This window comes from Siniperca chuatsi, linkage group LG1 (genome assembly GCF_020085105.1).
Source record: "Siniperca chuatsi isolate FFG_IHB_CAS linkage group LG1, ASM2008510v1, whole genome shotgun sequence".
Classification (NCBI taxonomy): domain Eukaryota; kingdom Metazoa; phylum Chordata; class Actinopteri; order Centrarchiformes; family Sinipercidae; genus Siniperca; species Siniperca chuatsi.
This window is the reverse complement of record NC_058042.1, coordinates 28,297,924-28,321,201: the sequence shown is the minus strand read 5'-3', so window position 1 is coordinate 28,321,201 and position 23,278 is coordinate 28,297,924. Positions and strand designations below refer to the sequence as shown.

Here is a 23,278-nt window from a genome sequence, read left to right as displayed (position 1 = left end):
TGTTTGGCTCGAACAGTCAGGTGTTTACTATGATAAGAGAGGCGTGCAGCACTCATATTTCCTCAGTTTCCGAGCAACACAACTACAGTAAAAACAGAACTGCAGCAATGTATCCAACTGAAAGACATGAAAACCTTTGCCAGGTTTGCTTCATACGTCTCCATACAAGCAGCGTTTGGAGTGTTGCTAATGGCAAGACTACAATTATGAATCAAACAGATGAAGAGAGGTTACAGAGGTCTATTTGTCTTCTGAGTACACTTGTAAAAACAAGTTATCTCTGTGCAGCTCTGTGACATGAGGTCATGATACTGTATTACATTTATCAGGCAAAGGAGAATTGAATATTTTGCTAACACAGAGACTGGAAAATGTTACTTGTCCAGAGTGCATCATGATGGACTGTAAGGACAAAAAGCATTATGAGGAAATAGAATTAGTAACAGTTATTTTCTTCTTTTAACTTAGTCTCTGGTGTTTTCTTTATTTCAGTTCTGATATGCAGGTGTTTCACTGGATTAAATATCAAGAAATGCCAAACATTGCGTGCAGTATTGTGTCTCTTAACATTGTGTAACATCTGCAGTATTTAAGACTTTTTTTTCCTTACTTTACGAAAGGGGACACCGGTTCTTAAAATGACTGACAGCACAAAATTGAAAGAAGTGAGGGTTGTCTGGGAGGGCGTTTGAGAGACGGTTTGAGAGTTTATTCAAGAAAAAGTTTTGCAAGTACAAGTCAATCGTACAATCTTCTTTACAAAGGTGAAGAAAGAATCAACCATTTTTTTAAAAGGAGAAAGGCATCATACTTTAAGCTTATCAGAGTCAAAGGTTAAAGACTGCAATGTGTAAAAAGGGTGGGATACTTTCTCAGTTTCGTATGAGTGGCGGTCATGCAGTGGTTGGGATGGATTCATCATGTCCTTAAGATAAGAGATTGCAGCTTGATTCCTTTGAGGGCAGTACTCTGTTTAATTATTTAAACTTGCACCAAAACCAGCAGTAAGGTCATCCGCTGACATACTTGCATGGGTCAGCACTCTTAACTGATGGAGCTTTGATGCCTCTCCACCATGTTTCTAATAAGAAAGAGTGGATCTAAGTGCCAACATGGATAACCAGCAAGAGAACCATAAACTCGGCCTCTCCACCCAGATACCGCAACAACAACATGTTTCTAATGCAAGGAATTTGGAACTCCTACCTCATTTCACATGTTTAGATGCTGAACCTCACATGCATGGACTTGTCTGAAAGAAGAGACAAGGCTTCCAGAGAGTCAAATGTCTTCCACATAGTCAACACAGATAGTATCGTCAAGGACTTAGACTCCTGGAGTTAATGTAGGCAAAAATAAGAAAGAAGACAACACACATCTTTGAAGAACTCCTTCTGTCATTTGAGTCCTGTTGATGGTGTGCTGTTGCTAAAAACTAATTGGGTCCTGCAATGAAGGTACTTGAAAGTCGGAGATTATCTCACAACAATGATGTGTGGTCAAATGCCTTGCTCATATTAGTGCATTTAGGACTGGCAGGCTCTAATCAAACCAGTTGTGGTTGAGCATGTCTGTTGGTGGACCAGTTGATGTTTAACAGCTAAAAAGATGTGATCTTATTTTCATTTCATGCACACTTTCCCAGGAGGTTTGCTGTGGTATAGGTAGGAGAAAGTGGTCTGAACTGATTTTTGTTGATTTTGCCTTTAGGTATAGACACCACATTAGCACTTTCCCTAATCATTAGATGTTTGTCTTCTAACGGTGACGATCCATTTCAAGTGAACAATTTGCGCAACATCACCTCCATTCTTGCTCGTTGCTGTGGGTGTGCCAACGCCTGCAAGTTGGTGAGGAGCTTGCTCGCTAGCAAACATTATGTAAATAAGCAACCAAGACTTTTACTAACAATTGTGACTTGTAACAAATGTGACTTTGTGCCAAACAGCACTTTGTTTTAGTTTTTATCTGTAATTGGAGAAAAGGGACACACAAAAGAGGGATCCCAGAAACTCCATAGCAGGTAAAGACTAAACTTATTGACCCACCTCTGCATCACTTTGTCTTTGACAGTTTTTCTGCAAATCTCTGTGGAGTCACCAGGCAAATTTCACCCTCATCAAATTTTTCAACTTTTGACCCCCCTTCTTTTCTTTGCGCCACTGGTCAGCCCCGTGTCGCCTGGAATCCTGCAGTGCAAAGATAGAAAATGAATAGGGGCAAAGTTTGCGCTGTACTCAATGGGTCTTCACGGTAAGAAAGATTGTGTAAAGAAAGTACATGTTTGGCAGAGTGCTCTAGAAAATGGCTTCATTTCAACTGTCACATCCTAATTATTTTATGCACCAAGTTTAAAGTCCCCTCTAACTCTCTTGGGAAGTTAAGGATAAATGTCTTTGCTTCTAAGTGTTTCACAACTGGGCAGTTTTATCCATCCAAGAAGTTGGTAACAATGCAGAATGTGGCCGCAGCCCTCAATGAAAAACACATTTCTTCCAGCCTGCTAATATGCAGATAGACAAACACCAAATAAAAACCACAACCAAAGTAAATTGAGAAAAGAGACTCTCCTTCGTGGGAAGAAGAGAAACCATGGCCTGTGTGGTCGTAATAATGAAGCAGAGACTGCCATTTCAACAGCTGCCTTTTGCTGCGGTTCTTTAATAATGTTGCTTTATATATTTTATGAATTTATTTGATTCTAGAGGGAATGGAGCCAAAGGAGACTGTGCCGTTTAATTTGATGTGCTAGACCAAGTTACTGTGTGCATGCATGTATACAGTATGTGTGTTAGTGAGTGCATGTGTATTTCTAACATGATTCATTTGTGGTGAATAAAACCAGCTGTTTCTATTGAACAGTGGCCAAGAACCCCATGCACCGGGGGGAATAGACGGTGTAAGAGACCACTGAGAACAGAGTTACCTAACATCGCCTGACCGTCCACTGACCACTGTGCCGTGCTTTCCACCGAATAACCCTCAATTTCTTACGGGAATCATCAGAAACTGCCCACACAAAAAGAAGTAATGTTACTGGCAATCAAGTCACCCTGAATAAAAACTCACTACAACATTTCTATCATATTCAGGGACAACTTAAGTGTTTTTATTCAGATCGGGACTTATGTTGTGTGTGTGATGCTCAGTGTGAAATTATGAAGACCTTATCAATGCAATTTGTTTGTCTCATATGACTTTATACTGTACATTACTGAATGCACTTACAATTTTGTAGGGTTGTGTGTGTAATATGCCACCAAAATGTATTACAGATTTACTATGGTTTCTTTTTCTTATCAGGTTCTGTAAGCAGAAAATGTTGAGCACACTGCACAACTTGGCTCTGATTTCATTCAATTACTCATCTAGGGTAGGCTCTAATTTGTATTCAAGTTGTTTTATATTAACCATATGTCAAGAAGAAGAATAAAGACACAGCATCTTCTAAGCTGGCCAGCACAGACATTTGCATTTCACAGTAATATGAAAGACCTGTGAAAGGAATGAAGAATGTTCTTTTCAGCACTGATAAAAAGAAACTAAAATATACAGTTAACAGGGCCCGCATGAGTTCATTAATGTCCTTGATTCTAGATGTTAATGTGCATATTGCAATTCATCATAATAATGGGGAAATACAAATTCTGTACATAGTGCGCTGGGTTAATCAGATAGCAGTAATTGCAGTCCAACTTTAAAAGCATATGACAAACTTACAGCTCAAGTAATCAGGCTGTGATTGCAAGTATGATTTAAAAAAAACCCACACAAGCAGATAATTAATATGCATAGAAAACTGACCTCTACATGAAGGCGTTTTTAAAAAATCCCTTTCTTCTTTTTTCTTCTATTTTTAAGTCCTCCTCCCTCTGCCTTTAGCCTACTTTCCAAACCATACTTGACAGATAGATAAGGATTATCTTGTTTATTTCAAAATACACAGATCATGAGACAGCAACACACAGTAAAATCTCTGCTATTTGATTGGCTGTGAGTTTGAAAACACATGCACTGAGCACCTCTTGAGTGAGCCTTGGATTAGCACATCTTTCAGTTCTTCCTAGTCCTGACGCGAGCTTTGTTCTTGTGGTTCCAATAGCATTTTGGCAACGAGTGGACTCTACACCACGTTTTGTCTCATCTGGTGCACCACATTTGTTACTGCTATATGACAGCAGCCTGCTCTTTTCAAACTTTTGCAAAGATCAGAGACAAATTGTTCCAATCTTTCTCAAATATGGGCTGCAGATGGGACTTCAGAAATGAATGGCACTGAGGACCTGCTGATTCCTGCTTCAACAAAACACACTGAAAACAATACTTTTTCATATCATAATTATGCCGATGACACTTATTGTATTGTCTCATAGATTTCCTGATTAAATGAAATGACCAAATCAAGAACTCAGTAGGTGTACCACAATTCCCTATGAAATGGATAAAAGTGAAGTAATACATTTTGGTGCCAAAGAGAGAAGGCTGAAAGTTGGTGCTCATCTTAGCTCGCTGTCACTCAGTCATAATGGATTCTAAAATTTAAACAGATGTGAGAATTCATGTTCAAACATGATTTAGAAAAGTTAATCCATGCCTGTTTTTGTAGAATACTTGAAATTAGCTTTTCTCTGGTCTTTCTAAAAAAAAAAAAAGCTCTCAGACAGCTGCATTCAGCTCGAGTCCTAACAAAGACCACACCAATTATCAAATCTCTGCACTGAATTTCAGTCTGTCAAAGAACGGATGTCAAGTTACTGCTCCTTTATAAATCACTAAGTGTTTTGGGACCAAATTACATCTTGGATCTTCTGCTACAGCATCGACCCACTAAACCTGGCTCTGGTTTGGTTGTTCCCAAAATTAAATCCAATATCCAATACACATGGTGAATCTGCTTTTAGCTACTCTGCTGCACATATTTGGAACTTCTAGAAGATCTGGGACTCACCTCAACATTTATAATATTTTAATCAAATCTGTTTGACAGTGATTTTTATTAAATTCTGGGCCAATTTCACATTATGTCATTCTTATTGTATTTTCTTGACGTTTTAGTGTATTCATTAAAGCACTTTGTGTTGAATGTGCTACACTGAATGTGCCTTCATTTTGAGGTAAACTCGTATTGTTATCCATAGAGTCTTTTTGGCATTCTGTGTATTTGTCATTAGTCAGCCTAGCCTATTTTTTTAATGATTGATTTTTATTCCGGATTAGACATTTTAATCATTAACTCAATTTTCCAGGGTCCAATAGCGCCCCCCAATGCCTGAATTTCCTCCCAGCTCACTGTGATGTTGATGTTGTGAAACTCAATTATGAAATGCGTTGACTTTTAGCATATCAGCAGTGTAAGCTTGGAGGCAATTTTGGTATTAATGGGCGCTATTTAACTACTATTAATATTATTATGCTATACGTCATCACCACCAATGGGCAGTGCGGCTGTATACTCCGTTACTTTAAGTCTCTTCTTTTAAGGCAGGAATGTAAATCCAGAGGGATTAGTGAGAACACACTGAGCTGTAAACCCTTCAGTAGCTCTCCAAGGGGTCTCTGCCTCAGTGCGTAAAGTTGGGACTGGGCTCCGGACGCACAGCGCAGCACTTATTATCCCACAGGCTCCATGTGCGTCACCTCTGCGGGATACTTGAACAGGATCCCTGATATTTTGATACTAACCCACTACCCGCGCCGCTCACTGACAGATGAAAACGTTGGCGTGTTGCTGATGTGAAGGCGTTTTCACTTGAACAGATCATCTGTCCTGGAGCGCAGAGGGGACATGGGTCAACTTTATGGTGCGACTCTTTTACCATTTGGCGCAATCTGTGTTGTTTTCCTGTGGGAATCTGGTGCCAGCTCTATCAGGACGACGCTTGCAGTGGACACCTCGAGGTAAGTCTCATGGACTTGATTAGAGTGTCCTAAAAATATCTCGATCTTATGTGAATGAACTGCATATGCTGATGACGCCATATCAACATCATCCATAATGAGTTTAATCAGGGATGTAATGGTTTACAAATATCGGGTTTTCAGCAAAACGCCACGAAAAACCTAAAGAGAAAGTTTCGAAACAACATTCATTTGTAAGTTTTTCAACTTGAACCGCAACTCCTGAATAACAGTTTACTGATGATGATGATGATCTACAGTGGTTTTTAAGATTAGTGTGAAACTAAATCTCTGTAAACGTCTTGGCAACATCCATTCCACTCACATTAGGCCACTTGTTTAGGCATTTAATTTAAAGTCAAAACAAGATTTCAGATTAGCACACAGTGCCAAAAGCCATAATAGAGTTTAGTCTATGTTTTATTGGTTTCTGCTCTTTACGGCATACTGTGAGAGCAGGCTGTCAAAGAGGAGACCCCTGGATGAACCGCTGTAGCGCGTCTAATCTAATGTGATTTTCAAGGAAATGCAAAAGGCAAAGGGAAACTCCAAATGGTTGGAATCGGTCGCGGTGCAGAGAGCCAAATGTTACTTGTGCTCAGACACAACATGACAGATGCTATTAAGGTGTCCGGAGACAGTAGGTCAGGAGGCGAGGAGTGGATGTGAGTGGAGCACATGCACCCAATATTCTGAGGAGAAGAGGAAACCGCTGAGCAGCAGGTTAAACCCCAGACAGTAAGCCAACAGTGTTATTTTTTTATACATTCCCTCCACCTTGTCAAAATGACCCTCAGACTCATGCTTTAAAGGTTCAGTATAAACTAAACCAAGTAAAGAGTCTTTACATAGTTTACCTGAAACCTTGTATAGACTGTGTATGACTACACTGTAATATTGACATTGCCCCTGGCTGTTAAATTTACATTAATAAAATCAGACTAGTAGCTTTTATATATGTTGCTATTTTGGTTTACATCTTGAAATTCACATGTTCATGGCATTTCTTGCTGTATAACAGGAGAGCTGAGCTAAACCATTAAATCAGTCAGGCCAACATATCGGTCAATTGTAGATATGTCTGTATCAGCATTTATGTTGGGCGATAAGTAACAGTACAGAAATGCCAGAGATTTGTTTGAGGTTATTTAGTAACAGTGTCCATTGCATAGTTTGTCCAGCAGAGAGAACTGACATGGTCTATGGTTTTTACACATTTTTCAACTATAAAATGTCCCGCTCAGTATATCTTGGTCCCAATACTTCAGAAGCGTAAGTTAAGCAATCCTTTGGGCTCCAACTTTCATGAAGTCATGAAAACAAACAGTCCATTCATTTTACAATATTCAATTTACTAAAATATAAAACAGAGAAAAGAAGCAAATCATCACATTGGAGAAGCTGGAACAATACAATGTTTGGCGTCTTTTCTCCCAAAACAATTGCTTGAACAATGAATCAATTACCAGAATAGTTTCCGATAATTTTTCTGACTAATCAGTTAATCAACTAATCAAATGTGTTTCTGTTAAAAAAATTAATATAGGCCGATATATTGTAATCTGATTTTTTTTTATCTCTCAAATATCGATGTTGATATCGGGCTCTAGTATAATGCTATGTATGTATAATACTGTATACTGTACAGAGAAAATAGCGGCATTTTAGCCATTCATGTTAAAGTACTATTGAGGTTTAACCCCCTGATGCACTGGACGGCTGTTTAAAACTATGAATATGGGGGAGCCCTGTTGGCCTAGGGGTTAAGGCGCCGACTGCAATGTCCTCTTTTTACGTCCAGTCCTGGACCTTTGTTGTATGTCATTCCCCATCTCTCTCTCCCCCCGTTTCATGAGTATGTATAGAAGTGCTGGAAAACTGTGTAAAAAGTGCCAGTTATTCACATTTGTGTCTTTCTTTCGTCAGAATGGAGTGTCCAACCAATAAGATCTTGACCGTGGAGTATCCCTGTGTTAGAGCTGGGGGGAAGAACAGCACTTGTTTCAGGTAAGAGTCCCAACTGTCCCTTGGTTCACAGCTGAGGTTTCCACTGGGTCTTCGGTCTCATGAGTCTGAGCCACTGAGTGAAACACCAGGGAGTTACTGTACATTATACATTTATATTTTGTTATTCAGCTGACTGACTTTCCCAGAACAGTGATTTGCTCAAGGATACTGACAGGACAAGTGGCTGCTGATGCCTGTAGGGAGGATTGACCCTGAAACTTTCTGGGGCTATGGAACAGTTTCTGTAACCACTAAACCACCCCATCTTGTCATTTCCAGAACTCCACACAGTATATCCCCCTTTTGGAAACTATATATCCACTTGGGAGAGAAAAAGAGTAATTTCCTGAAGATCATCACTCAGAGACTGAATGATGATCTTCACTGAAGATGAAGTTTGTAAATGTGTTGTAATTTGTCAACCAACAGCAGCTACCCTTTAAGAAGTCAAGATGAGAAATGTTCACTTACCTTGTCCTGCAATATTCATCTGCACTGAACTGAATTCCACCAGCCTGGCTCTGTGACAGTACAACATAATTTGAACTTGAACTTTCTCATTCTCAGCTTGAGTCCAGAGCTAAAACATTTAGGGAAGGCACCCCCCTCGGGGAGTTAAGGCTGCATCATAACCTAAAATGTAGAAGTAGTCTGACAGGGTTATTTTTATTGCACTGCATCCATTCAGAGGAAGCCAGGGACTACAGGCTCCTTATCGTGATTACTAACACCAAATTTGGTGGTGAAGTATTGAATCATCAGTGAATAGAGAAGTGTTTTTTATAATTTAAACAAGTGCAAATACAACAAAGATGATATAGGAGGGGAATATTAGGCAGTTTTTGAAAGGTATGAAATATTTCTTGATGAAATTGGTTCCTTTCTTGCTCTTCTTTCTCTATTACATACAGTCTCCAGGGGTCTAATTTATGAAAATATCCTTTGATATCATATCGAATGAGCATCTTGAACCATAGGTTGAAGGAAATAATTGAATTCAATGCAGACGTTATGAAAGGTTGTAAGACTTTTAGCTCATGATACATCATAAACAACAGGAGAAAATCAATGGAAATCACTCATTTTGACGTTTCTTCTTGAGCCAAACTTGAGCTTGGATTTGGTTGTTGTCGTAAGAAGATCCTTTAATAAATGAGGCACCAGTTCTGGTGTGAGGCCAGACCATCTGATCTGTTTACTGTCAAGGTTAGACTGTAAGAGGCTCTGTGTCGTGTTTAATTTCTGGCTCTACAAGAGATGTGTGGTGCTGGAGGAGGTGGATTAGATGAGGTTGTATTTTCCTTGCTATGTTTCTCAAAGCAGTTCAGAACAGACCTGGATCAAATTGATTTTGCAAATAACTTCAGGGGCAACCAGATTGATCCATTGTGTCTGTACATAAATATTATTTTCAGTTCAGTTTCAATGAGAGCAGTGTGTTGTCCAGACAGGGCTGATGAAGTGGCCATACATATTTCCATCTTTTTTAGACCGACTGAAAGTTGAAGTTCGTCTGGATGGATGTTCTTACTGTAGGTCTGAGGTCAGTTTCACAAAGGTTTGCTGAGTTATATGGATGACTGTTTGTTTTACTGTCCATGTTCCAGATTTGAGGAGGTTCTGGGTTTTACTCTACAAAGTTCTCCAGACTCAGCTGACAATTGACCGTCTGTAAGCCCCACTCCCCTTAGTTACATTTGCTATGCCTGTCAAGCTTTCCACTGCAGGGCATTGCAGTGATAACGAGGGTAGGTTTACCACTCAGAATTCTTTTAATTTTTTTAAACAATTTTTGATTTCAGGCAGAGGTAGACAACAGCAGGCCTCTCATGTCTAGTCGGTGACCATCGATTTTGCCAGCTAAAATGACAACTGTTGATGGCAGATTTTAGCTGTTTTAGCTAGCAAGCTAATTAAGCTAATGTTAGCTTCATGAGTCTCAATCCAATTTTTTTTTTTGTTTACAGCTATCTCGTTTTTGAAACAAAAATTGTAAACAAGGTCTTAAATATGCATTTGATGGCTACATACATGATGTCGTGCTTAAGATGCAAAAAGTCCTCATCAATTGATGATCAATGTAGAAGACATGGAAGTAAAGAAACAGCATTGTTGTTCTTGTATTAGCCCTACTATTATAAGCAACATAAGGAAAAATGTTACACCATACCATTGTAACACAACCTTGTTTGGCTGCTTACCTTAAGAGAAAAGGCTTTTAGGATGCGGACTTACCAGTGTGTTTGGCAAACGTAAGGCTATCTCGGATAACATTGGTGGGGGTTGCTGAGGACTTCCCCAAATACAATAAAGAGCAGAACAGAGCTGCTAATGTTAGCATAAACTCTGAACTCATCCATGGCCTGTGTCCACATAGTGGGGAAATACTAATGCAGTTAGTTAATGATGTACTCCTTGGCCTTGGAAGTACTTCTTGGTTACTACCGTAGGTAGTAAAGTAGTTAGCTGGACATGCTAACAATTGCATCTTATTTTAGGACAGATTAACAAACTGTTTAATCAATTTCCTACACTTTTGCTGGTGTTTTTGGTTTTGAAGAAGCGATTTTAAAAAGGCACTACCCTCCTTAGATCCCGAGTATTGTTTTTACTACAGTGATGACTGCAACGCATGTGGTGAAATCCCAAGCTTGACAGGCCTACCGTGCCTAGTTACGGTTGCCAAGCTATAATTGGACAATTTAAGTTTTTAAACTGTATTTGACCCAGACCTGGTCGGCCTAACAGTCTCTCTACCCACAGCTCTGTTGTGTCCAGACAGGATGGACATTTTCCAATAATTTCTGGTTTTCTTCTCTTATTTCTTCACCTGGCATTACTCTCTCATATTCAAACATTCTGGGAAAAAGAATATATTTCTGGAGTTTTGATTGAAGATGACATGTTAACCATTTGGAAAAATTCACACCTTCCCAAAGAAAGCGGTCTTAGTTGCTATCAAAACAGTGAAGCAAATTATAGTACTTATGGTACTTAAATTATGATAGCACTCAACATGAGACATGAGATTTTATGAAACATATCCTTTGATGTTTAAAAAAAAGTCTTAACAGTGATATTTAAGAAATATTGAACAATTTCTTATGATGATTTATTTGTCCAAATAGAAACTGCCTTTAATAAATGTGTGCAAACTGGTCAGCGCACTGTGACTCTGACTCTTTCCACTTCTTGTACTTGGTTGCTTTTAATGTTGCTGTGGATAAAACTGTTTGCTAAATTCCAAAAATGTAAATGTAATGTCTCTGTCTCAGAGGGTTTTGTGGTGTTGTGCAGACGTAAACCCCCACTGCTCTCACCATCTAAACAAAGACCTTGCCCGCCGCAGGTCTCCTCCTCCACTGTGGTTTTCACAGTGATGAGGGTGAATCAGATCGATTTCTACATTTCTATTGTTCTGGCCAATTCCTGTTCTTATTCTGTCTTCGCTGGAGGTCAGATTTAAGCCGATCCAAGCCAAATATACAAGGTTCGTACCCAGATTCTGAATGATGCGAGTGTGTGTGTGAGAGCTTGTATGTTTATGTAGGTGTCTGTATGAATTGTCTCTGTATTGTCTGTGCTGGCTGTTGCAGCAGGTTTATGATGATGAGACTAAATTTTCTGCTGCTTTCTGATCCCTCTCTCTCTAAACACTCTCAGCTGTGGAGTCCAACTCTGACAGGACTGATGGGCTCCACTAAACTATAAACCATCCTTTCACTTGATTGGCATGTTGTTTTGGTTTAAATACTCTGCAGGGCTCATTACTGCAGTAGATAACACTCATAATATCACGCTACAGTATGTGAGGCTCTTACTCAGATTAAGTAAGGGATGATGATACAGTAGATGTCATGGAAACATGATTGGTTTTTATTGTTTCCATACTTTATGCTACTTTTGTTGCTACACTGATCCATCTCTCCCAGTGGGATCATTATAGTTTAGTATTCCATAGTGTCCTATAAGTTCATAAGCATTGATCAACTTCTGTTATAGTATCATCTCACAGAGGACAGGGAGGGTGTCTTAATAATTTCTGCTAGTGTTTTGAGGAAGTTAACCATTTACTGATTCTATTTCCACAGAATACACTTGTGTGTTTTATATTGTTGGAGAAACAGAAATGAAAAATGGACATAACAAACATGTGGGTTTCCAGCACCTGAACGAGTCACCAAATAACAGCCCTCACTGAGATTAGGCTAAGTAAAGCTTGAATTTTCAAGTCAGTAGTCACACATCGATACTAAATGCCATCCCGGGAGCTACATTTAAGTATGTGTGGGACGTCACGAGAGGGAATTTAATCTCGGTCTGAGGTCAGCTTGTATAGCCTGACAGCCAGTGTTGTGAATCAAATGTTAGCACTGGATCCACCTTAACTGAATTTGGAAGATAATAAATCCTGAACAATGAGCCATGATTGGAAAGCAAGTGGATGTTCTTGCTTTCAGATTTTTCAGAGAGAAAAAAATCACCAAGAGATGTAATGTAGTAAGTGATTTAAAGTGGAAATGATTATTCGATTAATCGATTTGATTTGATTAATCGACAGAAAAATTTATCAAATTTTGATAATTTGTTTTAAAAAAAATTAGACTATGTAACTTTTGAAAGAAGGAATAGCACATTCATTCTCTTACAAATGCAAAGTTTACTTCATTTAGCTTAACTTGACAGTTCATGCAATATTTCTTTATACCGTATTATTATCATCAACCGGTAAACCCACTTTGTACTTCACACTTATTTTAATTTTATACTTATACCCACTTGGTACTTAATTTATTTTCTGACCTGTATTATAGTGTATTATAATTTTGCTTAGAACTTCTATTCCTTTGTGCACTGACATGATAGTGAGCTGCTGTAACAAAAGAGTTTCCCCTCGGGGATCAATAAAGTATTTCTGCTTCTGATTCTGATAAGCATTTAAATGCACCCTTACTCATTTAAATACACTCAGAGGTTTTGCTTCTACAGCCTTACTTGGTCTGGTATGACCAGAAGCTTATGGTGGCTATAATGCTAGCAGACTTGAGGTTACTTGTTTTAGAATCTTATTCCCTATTTGGACCTGTTTTTCTCTGTGACAAAAAAGAGCTGGGCTGAAAATCCTGCATCTGGAATAAAGATAATAAAATGTGGGTAAAGAAACAACATTGAAGCAATTTACAGCAATTGGTGACATTTCTAAGAGCTAATGGCAAGACAACATACATAATTTACACCTATTGAGTGACAAATTCACAATTTTTACTTTCCTGTGCCTTCAAGATAGATATTACTGTATAACAGACATAACTGAGTACATTTTCAGACTTTGTAACCCTTCTGTATTTGTGCTACAGTTACGCTACATTTTAGCATTTTTCATTATTCCATAATTGCTACATACATTACAGCCAAAGTGGCCATAGGTCAGCAAAAGTTACACATAGGCAAGCTATAAGCAAGAAAGCCAAATGTTATCTAGTTCTAGCCTCTCAGTTGTGAGGATTTGCTGCTTTCCTTTGTCTAATGTGATAGTAGTTGGGTTTTGGACTGATGGTCAGACAAAACAAGTAATTTGAAAATGACACCATGGGCTTTAGGCAATTGTGATGGGCACTTTTCATAATTTTCTGACATTTTCTAATCTAGACCAAAGATTCATCGACTAAGCAAGACAATAATCAGCAGATTAATTGATGGTTGAAAATAATTGTAAGTTGCAGCCTTAAAATGATTTACAGATGTGATGACTGCAGCGCCCCAACTGTTTGGGTACTACAGTACATTATGAGTGGAAATACAAAAACAAAAGATGGTGATCCAGGTGTGTAGCGATCATCAGAAACTGACGTCACTTCAGATGATGCTGGAGGGAGAAGGACGTCTCATGACACATACAGTAATACCACATCTGTTTCCTCGATTCCTCTTTCCTCACATTTTTAAAGTGCATCTCTTTCTCGCGCCTTAAGTGAGAGGATCTAACCAAGGGAAGACAGTTATTGAATGTCGCTTTCCTCCACAAACACGTACCTGCAGTACAATGAAGTGCAAGGCATGTGGTCGGATGAAAACAGTGCAACACAGGCAGTATTTGAGACAGAAAAAAATCTGGGTTCGAAAAAAAGGAATGCTTACAATCAGTTTTTCTTGACTTTGCCTCCAGGAATATCTCAAGCCTGAGTCACACAGGATTTGATCATTTTGGCAGAATTTTTGCCTCTGAAGCTTCTTTGCGGGGGTCTCTGATATCATTACACTGTTGGCCCATCCCACACATTTTTGCTTTCAAATTCACTATTCATCTGTTATAGATGAAGTACTCACTCACTCACTTTCCACACATACAGTACACAAATACAGATTTGCTTGACCTGACTACTTCTTTACCAGCATCACTAGACATTAGGGCACTTCATTGCTGCCATGACCATTACCTGTTTCTGATCTTCTGAGCCTTCTGTTGTCAGAAGGCAGAAAAGCCTATTTATAGCTGGCATTCACATGTGTCTCATATGTGGATTGTGTTCACATCAGATATGCTGCTGCATTCTGTTTCCTCTTTCTGTTGCCAAAATATGGTTTGGATGAGTATATTCTTGTGATTTCCACCCTTTAAAATGATACACATGTATCCTGAAAATCCATGATATTAGAGTATTGTTCTATCCAAGTTGTTTTTTCCCTGTGTTTCCTGATTGAATATGGATGAAGTTTGTTGCCGTCTATGTAGCTGTGTGGTTTAAGAACTCTTTCAATCCCTCCAGGAATTAAAGCACAATTATCTAATCGCTGCTTTATTTTCAAGATTTTCAATTTTACTCAATCCCTTTAGTACTTGCAACAAATGGTCAAATTGGAAAAATGTGAAGCAATCCAGTTCAGAACCATTGTTACAAGCCAAGGCAGAGCAAACCACAATTCAGCTAAAGTTGTCTTCTCAGGCAAACCATCATTCCAAGACTGTGTATCACCCCTAACAAGCTCCACCAAACACGTTCCTATAGTTATTTAGTGTCAGCCTTGAAAATTTTAAAAAACAAATTTTATTGCAAAAAAATGACAGAAATGAAGAAAATGCTGCAATTAGCATCCTAATTTTTTTGCCACACCACGATATTGGGATGGCAATGTCCGTCTGTCTGTCAGTTGGTACATCAGTCGGTCCAAAACCTATTGTTTGGATTGCGATGAAGTTTTGTACAGACATTCACAGCCGCCAGAAGATGAAACCTACTGGCTTTGGTGATCCCCTGACTTTTCCTCTTTTTCCCAACATGAGGTTGAACTTTGTGGTTTTGAGTGAAACATCTCCACAACTATTGGACAACTAATGACATTCCCATCAGTCTCAGCTGTACTTTGTATTTAGTGCTAATAAAGGAATGTTAGCATGCTAACATGCTGAAATAAGATGGTGAACATGGTACGTGGTACTTGCTAAATATCAGTATGTTAGCATTGTCATTGTTAGCATGTCGACGTTAGCATTTAGCTTAAAGTACAGCCTCACAAAGCTATAACCAAAGAGAGGCTGACTCAAAACATTAACATTTTGCTGTCAGTTTGGCCAGGTGTGTCTCTGACCACCGGTACTGATGATTTGGATTGTGGGGTCCTCAGCATTGTGTGTTTCATTGACACCTGTAAATTACAGACCAGATTATGTGTTTTTTGGTATCTAATTAACAGTCTGATCACCCACATACTGTAGGATACGATATCGGCATCTGAAGCGTGTAAAGTAAAAATGTGGAAGTGACAGACCCAAAAATATGAAGCCATGACTTTGTAAAGACCACATGAGGTTAAAATTTTTACTTGGTTGCTTTTAGTTGGTGAACATTGTTGTCGGCTTGTCTCAGTGAGTTTAAATCTTTCATTGGTATTTGCTTGTTTCACTAAGTGAACCACAGTGTCTGTCTTTTTTGGGTTGAGTTAGTGGGCTACAGCTTTAGACTTTGCTTTGTGTTTTATGCAATCTGTATGACTTCCTTAAAGGAGTTATTGAAGATTAGCTATTGTTTGCTGATCTCTACACATCAGTTGTTCCCTCTCTTCACTTAAGAGCTGGTTTTTGCTCCTTATACAGGCCATGCCAGCTCATGTAATCATATTCGGTCTTGGACATGAAGACCTGTCACTTACTGGAGAGTGGATACCAATGGTTTTGAAGGTCATGCCACAGTGTATGATTATAACATAATTTGAACATCCTGCCAAACAAAAGTTCAGCATGTTTCTTTTGTTTTCTTTGTTTTTTGGTCAGAAAGTACAAGGTGTTAACAAGACCTTGTTAACATGTATTGGAAGATTCCCAAGCACCAAGTCCAAGTATAAACCCCCCACCCACAGTTGCCCTGTGTGTCACCCAGAAACATTTAAAGTGCTCATTAATGAAACCCGACTCATGGCCTGGACTCCATCTCCACTCTACAGCTTCTCTTGTTCCTCTTGTTCTTGTTGGACTCAGATTCTCTGTTTTGCTCTGGAGAGACAGAAGCCAGGCCTCCGTCTAGTAGCCTGAGTATTAACACTGGGGTTGAGGTCAGGTCAAATGAAATAAACAACAAGTTTCATACATGCTAAGTGTTGTTTTGAAGTGTGCATAATTACAGAACTTTGACGGTTGTTTTGGGCTAACCAGAGAAAGTCAGTGAGGTTAGTGTTGAGAAATTGATCCTGTCCTCAAAGATGATCATGTCTGATCATTTCTAGATATATTTTTAAGTATGAGAGGAAACACTTTAGTCTGTCTTAATTTGCTCTTTTCTGACCACCAGTAGCCTTTATTTGTGTCCTGTTAATTCCACCTCTTCGGACCATGGTGTCTTTGGATGGGGGAAGGATGAGGCCACAGGGGAGCATCTCTGGTGTCATGGTCCTGCTGAGAGATGAGGATGTGTAAAGTTTCAGCAGTTAAACCTCTGAAATAACACTGAGATGGGAGAGTCTGCTTACAGACTGAATGATGATTGAATGTCTGACTGACTGACCAATTTGCTGACTGACTGATTGACTTGCTGGGATGATTGATTAACATACTGACAGCTGGAGGCTGAGATCCAAGCTTGAATGGTGTATTTTGTATGTGATCCATGTGTGAGAGTGTATGTGAACTTTTCTCCTTGACACCTTCAATGCAGGACAATTCCCTCTTATCTCCTTTGTCTCCCTCTCGATTTATGGCATTAGACTTGGCTCTTACCTCAACCTTGGATCCTACATGGTCTTTGCACATACTTTCAAAGCTACTAACCCCCCCCCCCCATACATGTCCTTGTGAAACCCCAGTGTTAGTAGTAATGATGCATCACTAAGTGGCAAACTTGCCAGAGAGTCTGAAGAAAAAATCTTTCCAAAACAGGCCAACTGAAAGCAGGACTTTCAGTCAGAATAAAGTGCATAAACAAAAGAGTCACCAGCAGTTCAGAAAAGAGCAACAGCACAGCAGATTAGATATAAAATAAACTGAGGTAATGAGTTACCCAGCTAACCAAAACTGACATGACAATCATTGAGACTAACAAGGCACATACAGAGTAAACAAGGCAGATAAAGCTATGAAAGCCTCATGGCCTCACAGCGTCCCCAGTAAACGAGATAAAACATAATGTAGTATGCTGCTGTGAGGGGTTCTTCACTCTCTAACATGATGGTGACTTTCATGCAGTCATCAGTTTACTAAATTAGTTGACTAAAAATGTGCACGACAGTTCCTCCAGCTGTTATTCCAGCTATTACCATGCCCATCACTCATAAACGGAAAAGCTGATGCATGTTTCTTTGATAGTAATCTGACTCAGTAAACTCCAGAAACTGGGGAAACAGGAGGAGAGATGAATGACAGAAGAACTCTTTTAACAGTCCTGATCCCCAAAACAGTTTTCACTGCCCAGTTTTGGCTTGATGCTCTGTCAAAAAAAGAAATGGGACATGGGAAATGTCTTTTATTAAAGGAGACCTATTATGCTCATTTCCAGCTCTACATTTTATTCTGGGACTCCACCAGAGTAGCTTTGCATGATTCACAGTTCCAAAAAAAATCCCTATTTATCTTACCTTTATGCAGACCCTCAGTTCATCCTCAGCCGTTTTAGCTCCTGCTCCCCCCCAAAAAAAAAGCTAAGGTTGGCAATCATCCCATAAAATATTGAATTGTTCCGCAATTGGAAACTAAAAGACATGTTCCATCTTGAACTGATACGGGACACGCGTTTGTGCTGTATTTTTGAGAATCAATTCAGTGCAAGTCTATGGCAGAGAAATGTTACAGGTTAGACTATAAAGACAGGGCAATTTGTATGAGATATGAGTTATCCCTCAGCCTGTCTGTCATGTCATGTTCCACTACCCAAACAGAGAAGCAGGGGGGAGCGCTTAGAAACAGCTGTTTGCTCTCTCGCTCTCCCTCATTGACTGTCCCTTCGCTTCGTCGACGTTAAACGTTGTTTTGTTGGCAAATTTACCTTAAGACCCTCTTGATTTATAAAATATCTAAGATTAGCGAGTTCACTAAGTGAGTGCCTCTGTACATCAACAGGAAACAGAACTGTAGGATTTATGAATGAAGTTTGGTGAGTAAGCCGAAATCACCGCTCTTACCATTTACAATCACTGCTAATTAATGCCTTCTTTCATCCCACACTGCATCATCATTAGGTTGGTTTCTCACACAGACCCTCGTGGAACTCCTTGCTTGAGTATTTTGGGCTAGCCAGCTCTGTATTTCAAATCACCTCTTAAACCTTTTCTGAAATTCTAATTATGTTTTTATACGGTTTTGGTTTTAGTTTTGTAAGCTCCTTGTTTTACTGTTTTATTCTGTGCAATTCTTTTAAATTTGTCTTGTCATCTAATTACTTTAGCATTTTTACAGTTTACTATGTTTCTTTTACTGTTAAACACTTTGTACCTCTGTTTAGAAAAGTGCTATATAAATAAAGTTATTATTATTTTGAGTACAAAACATACCTAAATTTACAACTTACAACTTGAAATCTCTTTAATGGTCATGATAATTTTGGGACCTGAGAATGTGATCCTACCCCAGAAAAGTTTGCGCAGTCCTGCATTATAAAATCCTCCCTCGACAGGCGTTCTTCTTGACTTTCCCTCTCTTCTTTGAGATTTGATCTGCTCAAAAGCACAAAAAGGAAAAGCAGAGTTAGGGTGACAAGTTTCCTTAAAGTGTCTGGAGAAATTAAAATAATTTCATCTGATGCACATTTTTGTGCACAATGATCCATCTTTTTCATTTGGACTGATCAGTGCTGATATAGACCAGTGAAGACAAGGATCATTGGACATATATTTGGACATTTACAAAGAGCAGCTCCTGGGCCGCTAACAAACAGCGTAGTGAGGTTAATAATACAAAAAGATCATACAAATTTGCACAGACGGGAAAACTACAGGAAGGTGGCAGATGCAGAAAAGGAAAGAAAGTATAGTCAAGGAGAGGGGGGCTTTGGAAGCAGAGGTATTGTTTTGATCCAAACGAAACAAAGCTGCACCATGGCAGGCCGAGCGCGCTCAGTGGGAGATTTGCCTGGAAAACCACGTAAAGGTCTTTTAAAAGAGCAAGAAGGGGAAATCAGAGCAGGGAGGGAAGTTCCTACGTGTTTTTGTCTCTCTCCTGTAATTGGCTTCCCACCTAGAGGAGCACTAACCCTAACCCTGACTGAGGCTCCGCTGACGGCCGCTGTCAGTGACTTAGACGTTCAGCAATAGAACAGCAGCTCTGCTCTGTAGACGTCAACATTACATTCACTTTACGCTCCGTCTTGCATTCCCTCTCAGATTCTTTCCTCCCATTCTTTTTTCATCCATTACCCTCACTTTCTCTGTTTTGCCTCTCTCTCCTCTCATCCTCTTACATCTCCATCCATCCTGCCCATCTGTCTTCCTTTTTCTCCCTTTCTCTCTGCTGTGTCGTTTTCTCTTTTATTCATCTTTATCCAGTTTGTACTTCCTCTCTCTCCATCTCTCTCTCTCTCTCTCTCTCTCTCTCTCTCTCTCTGTCTCTCCCCCTCTCACTTGCTCTGTGATTCACCTTCACTCTTACTTGTGTGTTTCTCTGGCTTCTCTTCCTCTCACATCCCCTTCCTCTTTGTTTTCCTCTTCGGATTAGAAACATCAGTCATTTTATAAATACAGAAGTATATTTGCACGTTCCAGCAGTGTTTCCTGTTCAATTGGTCCCAGATAGCATGAAATACAGAGCACCTGCTCCAAAAACACTCTAACTTTCCTTGTGTGTAACAATGCTGTTTAGTCTAACTAGCTGCCTTGTGTATAGTCTTATATAACTTTACATGTATACAGTGCACAGCAACAGGGATTTCTCCTCTCCCAAAGCACCTGAACTCACCACAGGAGATCACAAAGTGACTGACAGACAGGAGAGAGAGCAACGGTAAAATATATAAACAGAGAGAGAGAGGAGTAAAGGACTAATTATATTTGTGTTGTTCTGATTCAGTTTTGAATACATATCTACAGTTTTTTTGACAACTTGACAGCAACTGACTTTTTTCACAGCAGCCATTTTGACTTATCATAGCAGGAGAAGCACAGGTGTTGCTAATAACATCAACAATGGCTGCATTCAGTTTATGTTCCCTGGTATTGTGCATGCTGCCTGACTGTCATGGCTTACTAAGACACTTCAATGCTTTTCCTGCTATGACACATTAAAATGCTTTCAGTGCATTGTAAGGCAACATTTTCAAAACGACAGTGACTGACTGACATGTTTATCACTCATTAGTTTGGAGGGTCATCATCACTAGAGGGGATTTACAATTTTCTAATGTACAAAATGTGGAGCATTACATTGGATTGTTAGCAGAAAGTAGTGTACAAGTGATGGACACTATAGGCTATAGAAAATAAATTAGGGCAAATATATATATATATATATATATATATATATATATATATATATATATATATATATATATATATATATATATATAAACATATAATAAATACGGAGTAAAATAACAGGACACTGAAACTGTAGCAGATAAATGAAATTCAGCCATTATTAATTGTATTATTTATGTGTTTTTGCTCTTGTCTGTAGGAACATCCTCAGTGTGTTATGTTAGCAACATTTCATGTTAGAGTCGGACACTGACAAAACAGTAACCGCAACCTAAGCAAATGTTAGCACTAATAACATTAGTCAAAATGAACAATCCTTTGACTGTTGGTCAAATGAGTGGCTCACTGTCAAAGACAAAAAGCCTAGGTGTTAACTTTCTTTTTGTTCAGTTGTATTTAAGTGCTTTACCATACTGGTTAGCCAATATTTATGTGAATGAAATGAACTGCAAACTGGCAGTGTCTCTTTCTCTCACTGTGTCAGAGAGACAGATACAGTGAGAGAAACAGGCAGAATGTATCACATCATTGAAGTGCTATTCATCTGTATCTGGTTGTAAAGACAGATGGCTGCTTTCTATAGCAGGTGATGAGAAGCAGGCGTGTGTGTGTTCGCATGTTCTCTCTTCATCCTACTGCAAGTATGATGTTTTAGTTTTTCTCACTTGAATTGAAAATGTGCCTCTGTATTTTCCTCTTCCTTTCTAAAAAATGAGCTGTTTGTACATGTTATCATCGCTCAATAATAATATAACTCACACATTTCACCAGCAGCCCCAGTGGCCTGTCCTTCAATGATAGGATCAATACAAAAATGGACAAACACTAAACAGTGAAATTAGGTGCTGAAGTGAGTTATGTCAAACAGCAGGAAAGCCCTGACTGAAGAATGGAAGGAGGAGATTTGATTTTGGTCTGAAACAGGTAACAAGGACCAGATGCCTGCATCAGTGTGTGTGTGTGTTGTGTGTCTGGACATATGTTTATGAGTAGTATGTGAATATGTTTGTGCATATGTGTGTGTGTTGTTATACTTTGTAGATGTCTGGATTGAATATCACTGCATTTGATACTTTTGTGTGTGTGTGTCTGTCTGCGTGTGTGTGCACAGGTGCACATAAATGAGATCATCCTTTACGCTTGTAAATGTGTGCACAACAGCGGATGCGTATGCAGCCTGACTTTGTAGATGTCTGGTGGTACTGAGTGGGACAGCATTTGATAAACTGTAAACATATGTGTGTGCATATATGGTATGTACATATTGCGTGTGTGTGTGTGTTCTGGTGATTAAATTCCCCCTACCAGCAGTCTACTGTTTATCATAGAGGATTTTAGCAAGGCGCTGACAGCTCTGTCTTCAGCTCAGTCCTCATCATTAACACTTTTTTTTTTTTTTGCCTTAAGCTCGTGAGCTCAAAATGTTCAAATGCTTGGTGAAATCTCTGCTCTCACCAGCGGAAACAAATAGTCGACTCGCACATGAGGGCAACACATTCGGACTGAACACAATCCACTTACGGATTGTTTGCGCTGCATCCAGAGGTCCACAGGGGCATCCTATTCAAACTATCACTCTCTTTTCTCCCTTCGGCGTTTGCTGTCTGTGTACTTTGGACGGTGATCAACAAACCCCAAGCTGTGGGAGCAGTAACCTGTTCATTTTTCTCACACTTGGAGTTGTCACAAGATTCTTTCAGCAAAGCTATGCTGCTCTGAGTTTTGCTGTTTCATTACACTGAGAAGCACTTAACGCTGTCCTCTGTCTTCATTTTCTCAGAGAAAACCTTTATGAGGCCTTCGAGTTACACTTCCTGTGTTTAATGGACTTATAATTGTCTTCGTAGAGCTGTAGACCAGAGTCGTACCTCCCAAAAAACTCCAGTCACCATTTTCCATCTTTTTCTGATTAGTGCGCACCTGAATGGCCCTCTGGACAAGCACAATGGGAGTTTTTTCCCTCTGTTTTGTGTACAATCTGCTCTAGATTAGCTCTTTTCAGCCCTTTTATGGCTGCGCTGTCACTGTCAATACCTCAACAAAACAAATCACCAGCCAATTGATAACAGACTGGAACGACATTGTTGTTGCAGTATTGTTTGAAGTCGACAAGCACAGCGGGGTGCATGTTCCTGTATGTATGAAGCTTTGTCTCATGTAACAAAATTAAAAATGGAGAATAGAGGAGGTGTGGAGTATAACAGCTGGGGACTTACAACTGAACTGTTATAAATCTCTCAATACCACCAGGATTTTTCAATATCAAGGCAGTCACAAGGCCATTTAGAAGACTTGGAAGACCTTCTTGGTCTTATCAGTCCATTAGTGTGAGCCTCAGTTACAGTCTCTAGTGGGATTTTTAGTAAAAGGTCCTCCTTTAAAACAGCTTTCTTGTCTGGCATGAAAACTCAACCAGACACATCATTATGAGGGATCTGTCGTTAGCTTGACCTCATTGCTTAGCTGCTCTCACTCACCCTTA

The 23,278-nt window shown here is 39.3% G+C and overlaps 1 protein-coding gene across 2 annotated transcripts in view; it reads left to right on the top strand.

Annotated features, from left to right (window-relative positions):
* Nucleotides 1–5,396: 5,396 nt before the first annotated feature.
* The window catches only part of LOC122876776 (collagen and calcium-binding EGF domain-containing protein 1-like), a 39,639-nt gene continuing 21,757 nt past the window's right edge, over nt 5,397–23,278 (top strand). For both annotated transcript variants that reach the window (XM_044197499.1, XM_044197510.1), the window contains exons 1-2: nt 5,397–5,898; nt 7,825–7,905. In XM_044197499.1, the coding sequence (XP_044053434.1) occupies nt 5,786–5,898; nt 7,825–7,905 (194 nt within the window). In that variant the 5' untranslated portion in view covers nt 5,397–5,785. The remainder of the gene's footprint in view (nt 5,899–7,824; nt 7,906–23,278) is intronic.